Source organism: Dendropsophus ebraccatus, chromosome 7 (assembly GCF_027789765.1).
Source record: "Dendropsophus ebraccatus isolate aDenEbr1 chromosome 7, aDenEbr1.pat, whole genome shotgun sequence".
NCBI lineage: Eukaryota > Metazoa > Chordata > Amphibia > Anura > Hylidae > Dendropsophus > Dendropsophus ebraccatus.
In genome coordinates this window covers 108,898,918-108,918,870 of record NC_091460.1, presented here as the reverse complement: position 1 = coordinate 108,918,870, position 19,953 = coordinate 108,898,918, and the positions used below count along the sequence as shown (strand labels likewise).

Genomic DNA, 19,953 nt, shown 5'->3' with positions numbered 1-19,953 from the left:
TGTAAGAATAACTATATCACAAGTGCCAGCCGCCCCATCCATGGCACATAGGATGGGGCTGCTGGGACTTGTGGTGTGGCTGCCCCCCTTCAGCTGCCTCCCCCCGTGCCAACAGCCCCCAGTGAACACCCCCAAACTACCCCATCACAAGTGCCAGCAGCTCCGTCCACTGAGCATAGGATGGGTTGCTGGCACTTGTAGTGCGGCTGCTCCCTCCCCCATACCAAAATTAAGGTCGCTTAACCGATGCCAGAGACAGTATCGGTATTTTCACAGTATACCGCCCAGCCCTAATGACATTTAGTGCGAACAATGGCAGAAGAACTAGAGTACAGGAGTTGCACCCAAGAAAATTAGGACCAAATCCAAATTTACATAAGACAGGCCAGAGGAAAAGCCACTGTACAGAATTAAAAGCTACTGTCCTTGGGTCAGCATTGCTGTGACAGGTGAACAATTAGTAAAAATTCTACATAGGTTAACATCAGTTGCCTTCCCTGGATACAGAATGATCAGGGTGGGTCAAATGGAGAATAACATGTTGGAGTTGCAGAGTCAAAATGTTAGCCATTTTTATCCCCCTGCTCAAAAACCTGCTGTTTGGTTTATAGGACCTGTTTCTAAGTGAGTTCAGCAAGTGCTTAATAGATTGTGGTCCCTCTGTCTCTTCAAGGTCAACTGAGTAACCTTTACATAAATACTCGGTTCAGCCAAGGTTATAGAATTCTCAACGTACAGTATGCTGGGTAAGGTCCGACCTATAGGAAGAGATAGCTCTTTAGATTAAACTATTTTTTATTAGGAAATATTTGTCTATTATCTGATTGAAAACAGAATTGTGCTGTAGTGACCCATAGATTTGAGCTGAACATTGAACATAGCCTGTTACTATAGATCCACCTTTTTAATAATATTCATAAAAATAATCATATAAAAAATCATTAGCTGCATAAAATACAGGACACTGATTCTTATTTTATTTGTTCTGTTTTATCATCATACAGGAAACACTACACTTGCAAACTGCACAGTAGCAAAGCGAATTGGGAAAGGCAAAGATGCCATGGTTATATATAAAAGTGTTCGTCCACCACTGGTACAAACATGTGGATTAGAAGTGGCTCAGAGCAATGTCTCAGATAAAGAATCACCTTCTATTCCTGATATAGAGACAGAACAAAGCTGTGGTGTTTTTGCAAAATCACCATTGCTCCCAAACAATATTGCTCTACCTGACCTAAGCATATCCCTTCAACAGCATAATGTTGCTTTAGAGAATGTAATAACATCATGCATGGTAATTACATCAAAATCAATAAAAGATCCAAGACTATTAAAACGAAGCGATCAGCAAACTTCAAAACCAGTTGGGCAAGAGAACCAGTGCAGTGTTTGTTTTGAAAATGAGCTGTCAAGTAACTTTGAAAACAATACTAGTAATGGAAATGTTTGGAACCTAGATGGCAGTATCAATAAAACACCATTGTACCTAAGTTTTGAAGAGAGGCGTGTTTATGATAGCTTTGTCATGACTGATCTATTTGTGAAAGAGTTGAAAAAATATTCGTCATTTTTGACTTGCAACGAAAATGAAACTAATTTAGTTACTGAATCTTTACCAATAAGATTTTGTGAGAAAGAAATGGACCTTTCTGATAAAGATCACTTATATGGAGTGAGTTTAGATGAGTTAGGAACTGAAGAAAGTCCAGAAGCTGAACTTGCTGTTTCAATGTCACTTAGTACATTGAACTGCAACAAAGAAACCAGGGAATATTGTGGAAAATCCAAAGACAGTAAATGTATGTCTCAAAATCAAAACCCAAAAAACAAAGATACGGCAGAGTCATCATATTTGTCACTACATGGAAAGGAAAAAGAGCCACAAATTTTGTCATTACCACATATTCCCTATATGGAGAAATCAAAACTTCCCAAGAAGCAGTGCAGCAATGATAAAATTCAGTTAGACACGGCAAAAAGTCAGCAAACTCATGTATCTGATTTTTTGGCATTAGACAACACTAAGGTAACCAGTGAAAAAGAACAGAAGTCATCTAAAGACTATAAATGCTTGTCCCAGAATTTTAACCCAAGAAACAGGGATACTGCAAGGGCACTAGATTTGGCAAAAAATGGAAAAGAAAGACATTTAGGGCTTGAGTTGTTACAAAAAACAGAGAGGGAAGGAAAACTAAAGTTTTCCAATACAATGTGCAGAGATGATAACTACTACAGAATATGTACAAGCCAGCTGGGGACTAAAGAAAGTTTACAAATAAATGTATCTGATTCGATGTCACTAGACTACTCTAAGGAAATTAGTGAAAATGGAGGAAAATCTGAAGATGATAGACATGTTACTCAAAAGACAAAAATGAAGGCTGCTGCAGGGGCAACATTTTCATCATTTAAAGGAAAAAACAAGGAAAGCAAAACTCAGGCATCTGAATCTGTGTCCCTTAATACATTAAGCTATACTAGTCAAACGGATGAAAATCAAGGTAAACCTAAAACCAATAAGCACATTTCTAAAAAAACACATCCACAAAACAAAGCCACTACAAGTTCATTATTTGAAAGAAAGGAAAAAGATAAGATGTTGAAGTCTTCACTTAATGAATCTAGTACATCTCCTGATACATTGAGCAACATTAAGGTAACTATTAAAAACAGAGGGAAATCTGAAGGTCGTAGGAGCATTTCTCAACATGCAATACTAAAAAACAAAATTACTGCAAGGACATCTAGTTTATTTGACTATTACAAGGAACATTGTCTTAATTCCAAAAAACATTCTCGAAAGCATAGTTCATCAGCAACAAACAAAACAAAACTTATAAAGAAAAGCAAAGAATGCGTTATAAGCTTAAAACGAAGATCATGTAGTCCAGATAGAGTATATAAAGCTGTTAAAAATCACCAGAAGGCCTCTGATGAAATTAATTCAGCACATGATCAGAAACCCACAAGTATTGGTGATTCTCTATCACCACGTAAACTTTTTCCCACTGCAGGACCACATGAGAAGGTAAAATGTCAGGAAACCAGTGAGAAAGGAGCTAAAAAGCAAAGATGTGAATTTTCTGTGCCTAAAGGTGTTACAGGGAAAATTGAGGAATGTAAAAATATAACTAATGGAACACCTAAGCTTATAACATTAGATATTTCTGAGGATGTGTATACATTTGACAGCTTATCCGTTGGTTCAGAAACAAAAACTGCAAATGAAAATGACAGATTTGTTTTATATTCACCAAACAAAATCAATAAGGGGACCATAAGGAAGGAGAAAAGCATACATCCGAGTCAGACTCATCCAGTTTGTATCAGTCCTATAAAAACAGGCACGGCCTGTACCGATATAGAAGAATCTGTCAAAGATGTTGAGAAAGACAAGCCATTACAAGCTTCACAATCAAAGAAAATGAGAAACCAAGCTTTGGCATTTCCAAAAAGTACAAGTGAAGATGTGTTGATTGAAGATTCATGTTTTGTCACTGAGTTAGAGAAGCGTATTGACTGGAATGGTATTTTTGGAATGGAGCTTGAAAAAGTTAATGCAATGCTAGCAACATTACAAAACACTCCCTTAAGACGAGTAAAGGAGCCTAGTGGCTTGAGAATTTTTCCTGATATGGAAATTAATATAACAAACAATCATTATCTTTGTGCAGACAGTTATAGCAACAATAAAGTTGAAGAAATACAGTCATCAAAAGTTAGTAATACATTTGAGGATTTTAATAATGTGACTCAAGACCACCAAATAACAGATTCTGTTCCAGGGATTCAGGTTGCAATAGGCTCTCCAGATTTACAAAGTGTTAAAAACACCTTCAAGGTCAGCCTTGATCCACTTCCTATGGATAACAGCATTCAGTCAGGCGAGACATCAATCTCTTCTAACCCTAATCCATCGGAAAAACCCTTGCCCAGAGTTGATCCTCCTATAATGAAGAAGAGACTGAATAGAAAAAAGGTACCCTCAGTGCTCATTAAAAGATCTACTAGAAGGATTCACAAGTTCTCTCAATCAGAAGAAAATATTAAAGTTGTTTTAGGTATGCTTTCTGATGAAATTCCATTTTGTAAAAACAAGCGCATATCCAAAAAAATAGACCGAGCTATACTGCACTTAAGGAAGGCACATAAAAGAGTTAAAAAATCTCTGCAGCTGGTTGCAAAAGCTAGAGAGCGTCAACATTTGGCCGAATCCTGCAGTGTACAGGACACTCATAGTATTAGTGGGAAAGAAGTAAATGCAAAACAGGTTGAAAGTACAAGCAGTCATATTTTACAGACACAGGATTCCTCTCCTAATTCAAAAACTGGTGAGGTACAGAATTCTCTAACAACAGACAAAAAATGTCTAACAGAATCAACTCAAGTGATGATTAATAGAGCATCTGTGCAAGATTCCCAGCAGGCCAAAATAAATGGCAGTTCGGCTACAAAAATGTCACTTTTGATTCCCTACAAAGTTACCAAGACCTCTCCAGAAACTCCCGAAGTGAATTCTAATTTTACCAGTGTTATTGTATCAGATAAGGAAAATGCTGTACCAGTGGTTCCCTCTATGAAATCGCCTTCTAATGATAAAGAAAAGCAAGCGGTGAACGAAACAACTGGTAAAGACTGTTTAACATGTGACGATGGACAAAAGAGGAGACATGCCTCAAAACAAATGTTTTCTGAGACCAGGAAGCGGAGTTCATCCCTAATTAAATCATTATCTAAATGTTCAGGTAAGAAATCACACACAGTTAATGAGAAGAATCGATTGAAAGGAAGAAGAATCAAAGAATTTCAATATATGTCAACCAAAAGTACCACAAGTTCAGGCTTATTACTGAAAAAATTATCAGATATTTTGCAAAAAGCCAGTGAGACTGATTCTTTACAAGCATTGCAAAACTGCAAATTGATGTGCCAAAAAATGATTCCTGCTTTTATTAATGCTTTTGAGAAAAAGCAACAATGTGCTTTCAAAGATGTCATAGTGGACAGGAGAATGTTTGTTAAAAAAAATCTAAGAACATGTTTCAAGTGTACTTTGAAACCTGAAGCGGTAGAGGCATTTCTTGAATTGCAAATGATAATAGAAACTAGAGAGTTTGTTGAAAATAGGATGAACTATATTGAAGGAAGGCCTACATTTCGGAGTCTTTTATGGTATGACAGGTCCCTGTATAAAGAACTTTTTACAGGAGAATGTGGCTATCAACAGCAGTCTAATATATATTCAGCCTTTCAAGAAAAACTGAAGCTTAACTCATTAACCACACTGGAGAAACATTACACTCATCTCTCTGAGTTTCTTCAGGACATTAATGAAAGGGATAGCTGTTACTATGTATACCTAAAATACCGAAGAGAATTGAGAGAATGTGAAGATGTTGTAAAGCATCACTATGACCATGCTGCATTCTCACTTTCTGTTCCTTTTAGCTGTGGAGTGCATCTTGGAGATACAATGGATGACCTGACAGCTCTTCAAAATAGCACTTTAGAGATCATAAAAACTTTTGTTACACGTCCCAAGTGTAATCAAGGAAAGAAGGAACATGCAGTCTCTCTCCTAGAAGTGATATGTGCCAAAATTGAGCACATTAAAACTTCTGTATCTACAAGTATGCATATTTCACTCTTTGGTATTGAACACTTACTCTTTGATGCAGCCAAAGTTATGGCTTTTAACGAAAGAAAAAAACGCAGCGTTCAAAGAACTATTACTAAAGAGTTAATGGGTCAAATAAACAGCATTGCCTTGTCGAAGTTATATGAAATTTATTGTGCCCAATGTGAGCCACCAGTTGATGCCAAAATGAACTCATCAAATGAAGCCTTGAAGGTGCACAAAAGTTTAGAGTTGTTTGGTAACCAGAAAATGTTCTTTTTTGGAAAAATCATTGATCAAGCTCTATGTGCTGAACCGAGTGTGTTGGAAAAGATGATTCAAGTCTGCAATCAGCATCTGGAATTTCAAACTAAATGTTTCCAGATCTTACAGGAGTGCATTGTGGATGAAGTCATAATTCAAGAGACTAATGTTGTAGATATGGCTGAAAGACAGGACAAATATACCACACTTTTAAAGCCTGAAGCAGTTGAAGCGTATATTGACTTGGCAATGACATATGAAACATTACACTTCCTTAATTGTCTAGTGGCTTCAAAAAATGGCCAAGTGAGAACAAGGGGTTTACTTTGGTATGATACGTCTTTATTCTCAGATCTAATCTGTAACCAATATAGAGTGCAGTCCATTTTACCAGAAGACACCATGCCTAGTGCAATGGACATCATAGAGACCACGATATCAGAAATAAAAACAGAGCTGGAAATCATTTCCAGTTGTTCAAACTCTGTTAATTACACCTATGCATTTCAAATAATGACAAGAGAACTTTCAGAGCTTTCTGAATTGAAAAACTTCCTGAAGTCTAGTCCTGTAATCACCACGTACATTAATTTCTCTCCATTCGTTGTCTCTTTACATTATGGAAACTCGTTGACAGAACTAGATCACAACTACAACCAGTTATCTGGCTATCTTGGAGCTTTAATGTCAACCCCAAAGAAAGATTTAGGGAAGTCAGCACATACAATGAAAATCTTGAAGACAATTGAATTCACAAAAGCTTTAGTATTCAAACCAGGACTTTCACCATTTGATTTTATTGCCTGCAATGTACAGCATAATAGCAAGAAAAATAGACAAGCCTCGATAAGCCAAAGCAAAGAAGAGCAAATCCTACATAGTCATTCCCCCAGGAAAAGGATATGTGCTAATATATCTCCAGAAGACTCTTCTTTTCCCAGCTGCAAAAAGCAAAAGGTTTGTGTTTTGTAAATATATCTGAAGCCTAAAGGGGGAATTTACGAAGCAAATATAAATGGCTGTGTTCATTAAAATGTCGCAATGTTTGGGTAATGTTTGCTTTATTGCTTAAAGGTTTGCCACTTTTAGTTTCTTTTCAAATCCTAATGAATGCTAAAGTGAGTGCTCTACATGCAAGTATTCTTTGACTGGCATGGATCATTTACATACAGTACTCTGACTTTTTTAAAAAGTTGTTAATTTTTGAGCAGTGTGACTTCAACTTAGAGCACACTTACTGTTAACAGGAAAATTGATGCTCCTGTTGCTCTGATAGGCACTGAAAGCCTAGTAAAGCATATACTTACTTAAAACCAATTCACTAAACATTGTGCAGCTATTTAATACATTGATAATAAATTCCCCCTTAAGTTTCCACCTGCTGTCTAGATTCACATATAGCATATTTGTGATTTCTAACCAATAATATATGTCAATACTTGAAACACTAACATTCACTTTATGGCCAAAAATATGTGGACACGTGAACCTTACAAATTCAATTATATGAGCTTCAAATATATATTCAAATATATGAGCTTGTTGGATTTTCCATGCAAAAACCAAGAGTTAATATGAAGTTAAGTTCCTTTTTGTGGCATGCGCTGATGTTGCATGAGAAGGTCTGATAAGTAAGTCGTATTCCGGTTCAACCCAAAGATGTTCAGTGGAGTGAGCAGGGCAGAACAGGGCAGTTCTAGCAGAACAGTAATGTCACAAATGGTAAGATGCCATACCATGAAGCCATGTTTAAAGTGATATTGTCACCTGCCATTACACAGGTGACATCCACAGCAGCAGCTGCAACAGTGGCTGCTGCACATTGTGGCTATACCTCTGTTAGACAGGTTCGGGGATTTTTTTTTGTAGAAAATAGGTTTAAGGGTCCGTTCACGCGGAGTAAAACTGGCGGAATTCCGCTGTGGAATTCTCCACAGAATCCCGCCAGCCTTTGTGTCCTACAGGGAGGCTATGGGAGGCTTGCGTGCCTCCTCTCTCCACGCTGAAGAATTGACATGTCCATTCTTCAGCACGGAGAGAGAAGGCATGTGAGCCTCCCATAGATTCCATGTATGACACGGAGGCTGGCGGAATTCCACGGAGGAGAGTACCGCCATGGAAATCCGCCAGTTTTACTCCGTGTGAACAAAGCCTTAAACCTTGGTGCCATAGAGTCGAGAGTGACACCGAGGTGGGGCTTCTCTGGACCAAGGTAGGAGGAGGGGACTCAGTGACAGAGAAGACCCGCCTCGGTGACACTCCCAACCCGGTGGTGCTAAGTTTTCAAACCTGTTTTCAACCAAAAGAAGCCCTGGACTTGCCTAACAGAGGTATAGTAGCAATATGCAACAGTCACTGTTGCGGCTACTACTGTGAACGTCATTTGAGTGACAATATCACTTTAAAATCACTGTAAGGGTGCCTTCACACGTAGCGGATTTTCCGCAGGAGATCCGCAGCAGATTTGACTAAATGAATGAACACAGCATTAAATCCGCACTGTCAAATCTGCTGCGGATCCGCAGCGGATTTAATGATGCGGATTTGATGCTGTGTTCATTCATTTAGTCAAATCCACTGTGGATCTGCAGCGGAAAATCCGCTACGTGTGAAGGCACCCTAAACATATAACCCACAGTGACTGCTAGGAGCTAAATTACATGGATGTAGTTATGCATATAATAATGGATGCTCCAGATCCACCAAGTAGGGGAGTGGTCACTGTTCTGGCACATAGAGGTCATGAACAGTGGTTGTCACCGTGAGACAAACTCTTTATTACTAGTAATTTATATTATAGATAATGGTGTTTTCCTATTATTATTATGAGAGTAGAAAAATATTGTGATTGTTGTGTGATCATACCACTGAGGCTGCCAGAAATCTTGAGACCGGAGTGCCCTTTGTGAATCTAACAGCAGTGCACTTGCATCTATGTAGCTACATTCACTGCTGAGCACAGTTTCTGCCAGTCATTTAACAGTATATGAAGCATTGGTCATGGTATAACATTTAGGATTCTATTAGACAAAGCAATTGTTTGTTTTCACCGTTTAATGTTATTTGTTAGAATGTGAGGGGGTCCCAGCAGTCAGACACTCACTTGGTCACATTTTTATTACCTAATCTGTGGATTAGTGAGAAATGATTTTAGTGGAAAAACTCCTTTTGGTGAGCGAAAGAAGAAAAACAATTTAGACTTTTGCTAGAGATCTAATGTGCCTTTTATAAATTCAATTTTTTGCACTCAAAAATGAAACATTGAAACATGGATTCCTAATCTTTAGTCATGTCCCAGTTTGAACTTTTTTTTTTTTTAAGTCAGAACAAACATTTAAACACTTTTGGAGTTCCTAGCATGGGAATAAGGCATAACTTTTAAGGTTTTGTTGTTTTCAGGTTACACCATCACCGGGAAAGACATCTGTAAAGGAGAGAGAAAATCAAGTTATGGCTGAGTTAAGGTATTGTTGTTTTACCTTTAATTTTCATACTTCTGTTGTTAAGTCCACATTAACATTAATAGCAAGAAAAATAGACAAGCCTCGATAAGCCTAACTAAAGAAGAGCAAATCCTACATAGTCATTCCCCCAGGAAAAGGATATGTGCTAATATATCTCCAGAGGACTCTACTTTCCCCAGCTGCAAAAAGCAAAAGGTTTGTGTTTTGTAAATATATCTGAAGCCTAAAGGGGGAATTTACGAAGCAAATATGAATGGCTGTGTTCATTAAAATGTCGCAATGTTTGGGTAATGTTTGCTTTATTGCTTAAAGGTTTGCCACTTTTAGTTTCTTTTCGAATCCTAATGAATGCTAAAGTGAGTGCTCTACATGCAAGTATTCTTTGACTGGCATGGATCATTTACATACAGTACTTTTAAAAAAAGTTGTTAATTTTTGAGCAGTGTGACTTCAACTTAGAGCACACTAACTGTTAACAGGAAAATTGATGCTCCTGTTGCTCTGATAGGCACTGAAAGTCTAGTAAAGGATATACTTACTTGAAAGCAATTCACTAAACATTGTGCAGCTATTTAATACATTGGTAATAAATTCCCCCTTAAGTTTCCACCTGCTGTCTAGATTCACATATAACATATTTGTGATTTCTAACCAGTAATATATGTCAATACTTGAAACACTAACATTCACTTTATGGCCAAAAATATGTGGACACGTGAACCTTACAATTCAAATATATGAGCTTGTTGGACTTTCCATGCAAAAACCAAGAGTTAATATGAAGTTAAGTTCCTTTTTGTGGCACACTGGATTCAGAGGTCAAAAAGCTCAGAGCTTACCTGGGAGCTTGGTGAGATTAGATTGCAGGATGATGTGCTGTGCAGGGCTGCCTTTTCTCCTTTTCGTGTTAACTTATCCCCCTTGACCCCTCTGTAGACCATAATAGATACAGAAATCCTGCTTCAGAAGTGAGGGGGGAGGCTGCAAAACTAACAGTAAGCTAACAGCAAGTTAGAGAAGTCTGAGCTGCTTTTATGTTCTCGTAATACACTGGACACTGAGAATGAAGGTTATATTCTTCCCCTTATCTTCTGCGTAATTTTTGCTAAATTGTTACATTATATGCAAATTGGGTGTTTTGTGCACTGGGGGCGGGTCCTCAGGAATATAGAGGTGGCACTTTGCAGTTGACATCACTCCAGCTCTGATCATGGCAAAGTGCCGGATAAATGTTCTAAAGGAGGCCTGGGTGGTAGGGGCGGATCGATGCCCCTAAATTTACCTTCATCCTCAGCTTCTAGTGTTCTGTATGAACATAACAGCAGGTTGGAGTCTTCTAACCTGCTGTTGATTTCCCTTTAAAGCAGACTCATAAGAAAAAGGGGTGTAGCATACCTAAAAAATGCAGAAAAGACCTTTAATTTATTCTGCGTTGAGATATGCTTTGGTTAAAGGTCCCAAACTTGTCTCAAACAAGTCTGATGACAACATGTCCTTTTAGATTAATGTCAGAGATAGAGATCATGCTCGAGTCCATTCATTCGGCATTTGATTACTGGTGGCTGAAAAAGTTGGATGCAACCCTAGGGAGTCCTAAAAAAACATGGACACAGCCATAGACCATAGGCTATATCCATGTTTTCCCAGACTCCCTAGTGCTACAACTTCCTCAGCCACCAGTAATCAATTGCCAAACAATCTGACTCGAGCATGCTGAAGTTGGGCTTCTCTTTAGTCACGGGCCTTGTTGCCATGAACAAAATACAATATTGTGTAGAGCCTGCCTTGCTTTAACTGTGGCATGTTTAGGTGTGGATATCATGTAGTGAATTCATTTGTAATAATTTTTCTAATTTATGGATGGCAAAGGGCACTATATGTGTGGGAGTGTTCATACCTGATTTTTATCCCTAAATATATATTTTTCTTAGACAAAGAAAGCAGTTTGAAATGCATACCACTGTGGCACAACTCAAAGACCAGCATGCTGTGAAAAAGGATTGTTTGAAAGGCTCGCCACAGAGGGAAAGTAAGTTATGTGTCAGTACAAGTCCAAAGCAAAGGACAGAAAATAATGGGAAGAACATCACAACAAGTCCGTCAGACCATGATAAAGTAAAGAAGGTTTTAAGTAGGTTAAAAGAAGAAGATTCTTCAGCTAGGAAATGTCAAGAAGCCTCAGCTACTACAGACAAACGTGAGTTAACTTTGGATTTAAAGGTCCAACCTCAGGCAGATAATATAGAGTCATGGTCAGATTCCTGTTACCCAGAACCCGTCACTTCTTTAGGATCAGATCATGAAAATGCCAGCAAACAATTGGACCTTCAAAATAGTAATACGATAGAGGAGTTCTCTGAAGAGAAGGATCCTTCATTAGATGACAATGTTAGTATCTTAAGCGTGTGCTCTATGGACACTACCACATCGGAGGAAAAGGAAAACATGAAGCAAATGGATCCTGCAACTGGAGAGCAAGAACAATTAAAGAAAGACTTAAAACCCTTTGGGACTGAGGAACTTCAAAAAGGTCAATCTGCCATGTGGAATAGCAAGTCGGTCTCAAAAGCCAGTGGTCAGTATCCGCAATTTCCTGTTTCTGCTAATCCTTGGCAATATTCTTCATATAGCTGGTATCAAAATGGCAATAATGCTGGGAGAGTAACTCAAGGATACCCACATCTTTCTTACAGTACACAGTCAACCAATCCTTATCAGGCATCTGCATTTGGAGTGCCAAATTCCTATATTGCGAACCAGCCTTACTCTGGTTTCAGTGGACAGATTCAAGCACAGATTTATTCAATTGCTGGTCCCTTTAATGCCAATTTTCCCTATAATTATACAGATCCATCCTCTTCTTCAAATCAGAATCCAATGCCATACTGTTACAATTCTACTGCAGGCTGGCCATGGGGTAAGTAAACATCTACTTAAGTATCTGTGCTTTGAAATGATGATGTTAGTATGTTATGAAATAAAATTGTTGCCTTCTTAACTTTCATGCACTTAATAAAAGGGTACCAAGATGTCAGTTAATAGACCACCGAATTTGTGATAAGCTATTTATATATTCATTTAAGAGCTGTATTGATTTCTAACCACAGAACGTCTTTTCTTGGCCGTTTCACAGCCATTTTTTTTTTTGGGGGGGGGGGGGGGGGGGGGGGGGTGTTACGAAGATCTGATGCGTGCACACGCTGATGGGCCCGCATCACGGTACTTAAGTCAGAGACCGGCCATTCCGTGATCCGGCCGGGGTCGCGGAACGGCTGGATGTTCACGGTGTGTGAACATAGCCCTACAGTATTACTGCAGGTACAGTGTAAAAGTAATGGTGATGCCAACAGACACCAGTTATAAAGATTCATATGAATATACAGAGAATAAAACTTATCCTGTTTTCCTTTTCTTACATATTTCACCAACATAATAAATTACAGCAATAGAATGCCATCATTATACAGCATTATCTCCAGGGTAGAAACTAGATTGGAAAGTCCAGAAGGAGGTGTAAAGGACCTTTCAGATGCCAGTCATGTGACTAATCACATGACTGTGGCATCATCAAAGGTCCTTCTGCACAGCTTATCCAGCGTTACCAGCCATTAGGGAGGGAGACAGGGCATTGTGACAGTGTCGGCTGTCCTGTCTCCTGAATATAAGACGCGGGCACTTTTTATTAAGATATTTTCTTGACAAAAAGTGCGTCTTATAAAACAAAAAATACCGTAATACATCAGTAGTCCCAAACCCCCCAAGGATGCAGCCAAATCTTCAATTTTCAAACCTATCCTGTCTGACTTTTTGATGCTTTATCTTATCCATATAATTCTGAGATTCTTTTTTCATGATAATTGGGAAACCATTTAACAAATGCACCCCTTGCGTATGCCATGGAAAAGGAGCAGATTTTTGCACAAACCAATCTGCGCCTTTTCTGTGGCATTCAGCCCGCTAGCCTGATGGGCAGGTGGGGTCATGGCAAGGTGGGGTGAAGGCATGGCCTCTTAATATATTTATATATTCATTTAAGAGCTGTATTGATTTCTAACCACAGAACGTCTTTTCTTGGCCGTTTCACAGCCATTTTTTTTTTTGGGGGGGGGGGGGGGGGGCGTTACGAAGATCTGATGCGTGCACACGCTGATGGGCCCGCATCACGGTACTTAAGTCAGAGACCGGCCATTCCGTGATCCGGCCGGGGTCGCGGAACGGCTGGATGTTCACGGTGTGTGAACATAGCCCTACAGTATTACTGCAGGTACAGTGTAAAAGTAATGGTGATGCCAACAGACACCAGTTATAAAGATTCATATGAATATACAGAGAATAAAACTTATCCTGTTTTCCTTTTCTTACATATTTCACCAACATAATAAATTACAGCAATAGAATGCCATCATTATACAGCATTATCTCCAGGGTAGAAACTAGATTGGAAAGTCCAGAAGGAGGTGTAAAGGACCTTTCAGATGCCAGTCATGTGATTAGTCACATGACTGTGGCATCATCAAAGGTCCTTCTGCACAGCTTATCCAGCGTTACCAGCCATTAGGGAGGGAGACAGGGCATTGTGACAGTGTCGGCTGTCCTGTCTCCTGAATATAAGACGCGGGCACTTTTTATTAAGATATTTTCTTGACAAAAAGTGCGTCTTATAAAACAAAAAATACCGTAATACATCAGTAGTCCCAAACCCCCCAAGGATGCAGCCAAATCTTCAATTTTCAAACCTATCCTGTCTGACTTTTTGATGCTTTATCTTATCCATATAATTCTGAGATTCTTTTTTCATGATAATTGGGAAACCATTTAACAAATGCACCCCTTGCGTATGCCATGGAAAAGGAGCAGATTTTTGCACAAACCAATCTGCGCCTTTTCTGTGGCATTCAGCCCGCTAGCCTGATGGGCAGGTGGGGTCATGGCAAGGTGGGGTGAAGGCATGGCCTCTTAATAAATCAGTTGATGAGGAAATTCTTTTTTAGGGTAGCTTCAAACGTACTGTATCGCAGCGGATTTTCTGCTGTGGATCTGCAGCAAATTTGGTGCTGTGTTCATTTATTTAGTCAAACCTGCTGCGGATCTGAGCAGAAAATCCGCTGCAATATGGTACGTGTGCAGCTACCCTTAGGGTGCATTCACACGTACAGGATCTGCAGCAGATTTGATGCTGTGTTCAGTTATTTAGATCAAATCTGCACCTTTGATTCCTGAGCGCTAACATTTTTGGACTAACAGCATGGTTTAGGTATGGAACTGCAGGCTGCACCATTGACCCACTGTCAGAAAATAGCATTTGGCTATGTTCCCACAACACCCTCTTTTGGCCGTTTTTGGACGGCCAGCATTTTGGCATTAATATACGGGCATATTATGCAACTCGCAGTTGTGTATTTGCAGATTATGCCCATATTTTGGCACCAAATAATGGCCAGCTGAGATATGTGTGCACAGGTGGCTGTTTTTCCTTAGATATTGTTTTATTTTCACTCACAATTACGGTGATACTTTTTCATCTCTATTTAAATACAGTCAAGCTGTATACCTATTTTACTGTATTTTACTATTTGTGTACATAGCCTAAATAAATTACTTTTGTAAGCTTGCTAGCATTTGAATACCACTCTTCATTCAGATGTTTATCATCTTTTCTTAGGGTATGTTCACACTGAGCAAATATGCCAGAATCCCACCGTGCTCAGTGTCCCGCTGTGAGTGAATGAGAGGGTGCGCGCTCCTCCGCTGCCGCCACTCTCCGCTTAAAGAAGTGACATGTCGCTCTCCCGTTGAGATGATATGACACACCAAGGCAGGCGTAATTCCATGGCGGATAATTCCGAGGCGGAATTACGCCTACTTTACTCAGTATGAACATACCCTTAGGTAGAATCTGTAAAACAAATAGCCTTGACTGTGTATTGTAACACTATTTTTGTATTGTCTTTGCAGGTTCTTGGCAATAAATGAAAGAGAACAAGATAAGACGTAACACAACAATAACCTGTGGATGCAATTTCTGCATTTTCAGTTGACTTGCAGTAGTACTTTTTATGCCAATGACATTTGTAGTTTTTGGCACATTTCTTAACTCTGCTGACTTTTTTGTATGTGTTTGCATTATAATATTTAAAGTTGAAATGTCTCCAGTATTTCTTTTTATAAGCAAAATATTTATTTTTCTATATATTTTCTGATTTTTTATACAAGAGCTTTCCTCGAGGCACTTACTTTAAGTGTCTAGAACTATTTTCTAAATTTGTTTGGTAAACTAAGTTTAGTTTTTGTGGTTCAAGTAGCGCTAAAAGATTTTATAGTTTGGAAATACTTGTTAATTGTTTGCTGTCTTGTATTAGAAAAATTTACACTTTTCAGCTATTCTTGGTGAAATATTCAATATTAGCAACTTCAACACTCCTATCTGTTAGACAGGTCTCCTGGGTTGATTGTCCAGTTCTGTGAAATAGTTGGTTAAAGAAAACATGTTCCTTATTGTACCTCCTTAGGGGTAAATTTACATAACTTTCTTACATTTTAAGGCAAATGTATAATTTCATTAATCGCGGAATTCTGGCAAATTTGTTGTTTTTAAAATCAACTGGTATCAGAAAGTTTTATATGTTTGTAATTGACGTCTTAAGTCTTTCAGTACTTATCAGCTGCTGTATATCCTGTAGGAAGTGGTGTATTCTTTACAGTCTTACACAGTGCTCTCTGCTGACACCTATGTCCATGTCAGGAACTGTCCAGAGCAGTAGTACATCCCCATAGAAAACCCCTCCTGCTCTGGGCAGTTCCTGTCATGGGCAGAGGTGGCAGCAGAGAGCACTGTGTCAGACTGGAAGCAATATGCCACTTTCTGTAGGACATACAGCAGCTGATAAGTACTGAAAGACTTGAGATTAAATAGAAGAAAATTACAAACCTATATAACTTTCTGACACTAGTTGATTTGACTTAAAACAAATTTTGCCAAAGGCGCCCATTTAAATTAAACCATAATCTGCTCCATATGTATTTGTCCCTGAGAACAGATCTTGAGGACTATGGTCACTTATTTAGCACTTATTTGTAAGCATAACTCACCCAGGACAATCTATACAGTATATGAACATAACATTTGAATACCCAAGCAAACAGCATTATGCAGCCACAGTCCCCCTGTATATAGCCATGTTATATTGTGACTTTAACTCATACAAAGTATTCAACACTTAGCACTCACCTTTCTCTTAGTGTTTTATTGCTTTTTTTAGCATATCATTTTCTGTTTGTTACATTATGTTCATCAATAAAGAGCACCTGTCATTAAATAAAACCTTTATGGCTATGTTCCCACTTCAGGTGTCCATCTCGTTATATAGACGGACGCTAATAATGATCATTATTGAGACGGACGCCTTTCTCTGCTAGGTTGATAAAGTGGGAACATACTGTAGCTTTAGGCTGGGTTCACACTATGTATATTTGAGGCTGTATTTGGTCCTCATGTCAGGTCCTCATAGCAACCAAAACCAGGAGTGGATTGAAAACACAGAAAGGATCTGTTCACACAATGTTGAAATTGAGTGGATGGCCGCCATATAACAGTAAATAACGGCCATTATTTCAATACCACAGCCGTTGTTTTAAAATAACAGCAAATATTTGCCATTAAATGATGGCCATCCACTCAATTACAACATTATGTGAACAGAGCCTTTCTGTGTTTTCAATCCACTCCTGGTTTTGGTTGCTATACAGCCTCACAAATACAGCCTCAAATATACATAGTGTGAACCCAGCCTAAATGTGTTAGAGACATGTTTTTATCGGACAGGGTGCCATGTGCTATTCTCCCTGTTCTAGACCTAGATGGCTCCATAGACTTGCTTTGGAAGTCTATTTAGGTCACACGTTGCAAGTGTACTTCTCCCCGTTCTCTGGCCCGACTGTTCAAAACATTTTGTCTTTCCTATGTCTCTCTGACACATCTGAAGTTTTTTCTTTTTCTTTAATGAAAGTGCCCTGACTGAAAAAGTCCTACCATGTTTATTTAACTTGACTGTATTTGTTCTTTATTGTATATGCGTTACATCCTACACTGTTATCTTTTGCTTCTTTTTTATGTGGCTGCACTTTTCTGTGTCTAAATTGGATAGGATTGGTGTTCTTGTTTTCAGATAGTATTTGGAAGTTGTTACTCTATGCGTTATATTGAAGGGCAAAACAAAATATAAAGTTTGGGCCCAGATTTATCAAAAGGTGTAAAATATAGACTGGTGTAAACTGCCCACAGCAACCAATCACAGCTCTTCTTTCATTTCACCAGAGCTGAAATCTCAGCTGTGATTGGTTGCTGTGGGCAGTTTACACCAGTCTATATTTTACACCCTTTGATAAATTACATCCTACAGTTGCTTGTAACTGTTATGAAGACGGTTTAATGTAATAACAGTTAGTTGCAAATCGACCTTAGTATGTAGAGTTGGTAAATCAATGAGTGAAAATACTTTGTACTGTGTGTATTATTGTTATTTGTGGTGTGAACTTTATTAAAACACTTGCCATTTGATTAAGGGTTCAGCTTTATTTTTTTCCACAATGCTTACTTTTGTATAATGCCACAGATTTCTGATTAAATTAAGATCAGGGCTTCAATCTTGCCATTGCAGAACATTTGCTATTTTGCTTTTAGTAGAGTTGGTGACTATAACTATTTATAGTGTAGGAAGTATATGTAAAAGAAAAAAAAGCAATAGGTGCGGCATTGCAGGAAAATTTACTTTGAGGGAGCCACAAACATTGAGTACACAGTATGCAGGCTCACCTGATGGGATCATACAGAATTAAGCCCAACACTATTCAGAGCTTGAAGTATTAGTAGGATTGCAGCCTGCCCCCTGCCTTTAACCCGACCAGGAGTTCCATCGGTATGATCAGCACATAGAAAAAGTGGTGGCTTTCCAGGAGTCTAATGTCTGGATCACTGGGTTTCCTCAATGTCACTGGACGCTGACTCCACATTCTGGTGTAAAAGGTTGGTTATTTTTAGTCAGCTGCACATTTGAGGCCTGATGAAGTGGAGGGTGGCCTCCTCAAAATGCATAGCTGAATGCACATAAAGAACCTTTTATACCAGAACATAGAGTTAGTGTACGGTAATATCTCAGTTATCCAGACATTAGACTCCTGAACCAGACGGACTGCACCAGGAAAGCCACCTCTTTTTCTATGTGCTCCATAAAGTGTAGGGTCATTCTAAAGCTGGACATACACAATAGATAGGTGTCACCCAGAACTGCCAATTTCATGACTGTCCAGGCATCTAATATGTAATTAGATGTCTAATGTTGTCCTCCCAATGATCCTTCTCTGACAGTGGCAGATGTCGGAGCAGAAACGGTTAGGACATGTTGGATTCAAACTGCTTGATCCTTACCACAAGTGTATGGATCCTTACCACAAGTAGCAGCAGCCTTCTTGCCGTTGAGAACACATGTATATATCAAGCTTAGGGTTATTTAGTTTAAAGAAAAGGTGTCTTAGTGGCAATCTGATCACAAAGTACAAATATATGAATGGACAGTACAGAGATCTTTTTAGTGATCTAGTTCAGTAATTTTCAACCTTTTTTGAGCCGCGGCACACTTTTTATACTTAAAAAATCCCGGGGCACACCACCAACCAAAATGGCACAAAATGAAACTAAACAGTACATATTATACATATAGTTAATAATATAGATTCTAAATGTATTTATACTCACTCAGTGTGAAACCTGGGCCTGTTTTCTTCTCCCCCCTGCTTCTCTCCTGTGCTTCTCCCCCTGCTTCTCTCCTGTGCTTCTCTCCCCCGTGCTTCTCCCCACCATACTTCTCCCCCCTGCTTCTCTCCACCATACTTCTCCCCCCATGCTTCTCTCCTGTGCTTCTCTCCACCATACTTCTCCCCCCTGCTTCTCTCCTGTGCTTCTCTCCCCCATGCTTCTCTCCTGTGCTTCTCTCCACCATACTTCTGCCCCCTGCTTCTCTCCCCCATGCTTCTCTCCTGTGCTTCTCTCCACCATACTTCTCCCCAATGCTTCTCTCCTGTGCTTCTCTCCACCATACTTCTCCCCCTGCTTCTCTCCTGTGCTTCTCTCCCCTGTGCTTCTCTCCACCATACTTCTCCCCCTGCTTCTCTCCTGTACTTCTCTCCCCCATGCTTCTCTCCTGTGCTTCTCTCCACCATACTTCTACCCCCTGCTTCTCTCCTGTGCTTCTCTCCACCATACTTCTCCCCCCTGCTTCTCTCCTGTGCTTCTCTCCCCCCTTCTTCTCTCCGCTGTTTCTCTCCCCCATCCCCAGGTTTCTCTCCCCCCCTTCCTCCTCACCTCCTCCGAGAGGGTCGCCGCTGCTGTCCGCCTCACCTACTGGCCGCCCGTAGGGCCCGGACGTGCTCCTCCAATCAGCGGAGATCGGGAGCGTGGTGCACTGCGGCCGCAGCGCACAACGCAACCGCCCACATTATAATCCACCACTGATCGCTGCGCATTGCCGGGGAACAAAACACAGGGGCACCATAGTTTGGGGAACTTTCCCCGCAGCACACTGGTTGAAAATCACTGATCTAGTAACTCCT

General features: G+C 39.5%; 1 protein-coding gene across 3 annotated transcripts in view; it reads left to right on the top strand.

The window, feature by feature from the left end:
* TEX15 (testis expressed 15, meiosis and synapsis associated) overlaps window positions 1-15,492 on the top strand; it is a 53,708-nt gene extending 38,216 nt beyond the window's left edge. For all 3 annotated transcript variants that reach the window (XM_069978122.1, XM_069978121.1, XM_069978124.1), the window contains 4 exons: window positions 1,005-6,841; window positions 9,284-9,348; window positions 11,280-12,265; window positions 15,304-15,492. In XM_069978122.1, the coding sequence (XP_069834223.1) occupies window positions 1,005-6,841; window positions 9,284-9,348; window positions 11,280-12,265; window positions 15,304-15,317 (6,902 nt within the window). In that variant the 3' untranslated portion in view covers window positions 15,318-15,492. The remainder of the gene's footprint in view (window positions 1-1,004; window positions 6,842-9,283; window positions 9,349-11,279; window positions 12,266-15,303) is intronic.
* The last annotated feature ends 4,461 nt before the right edge of the window (window positions 15,493-19,953 follow it).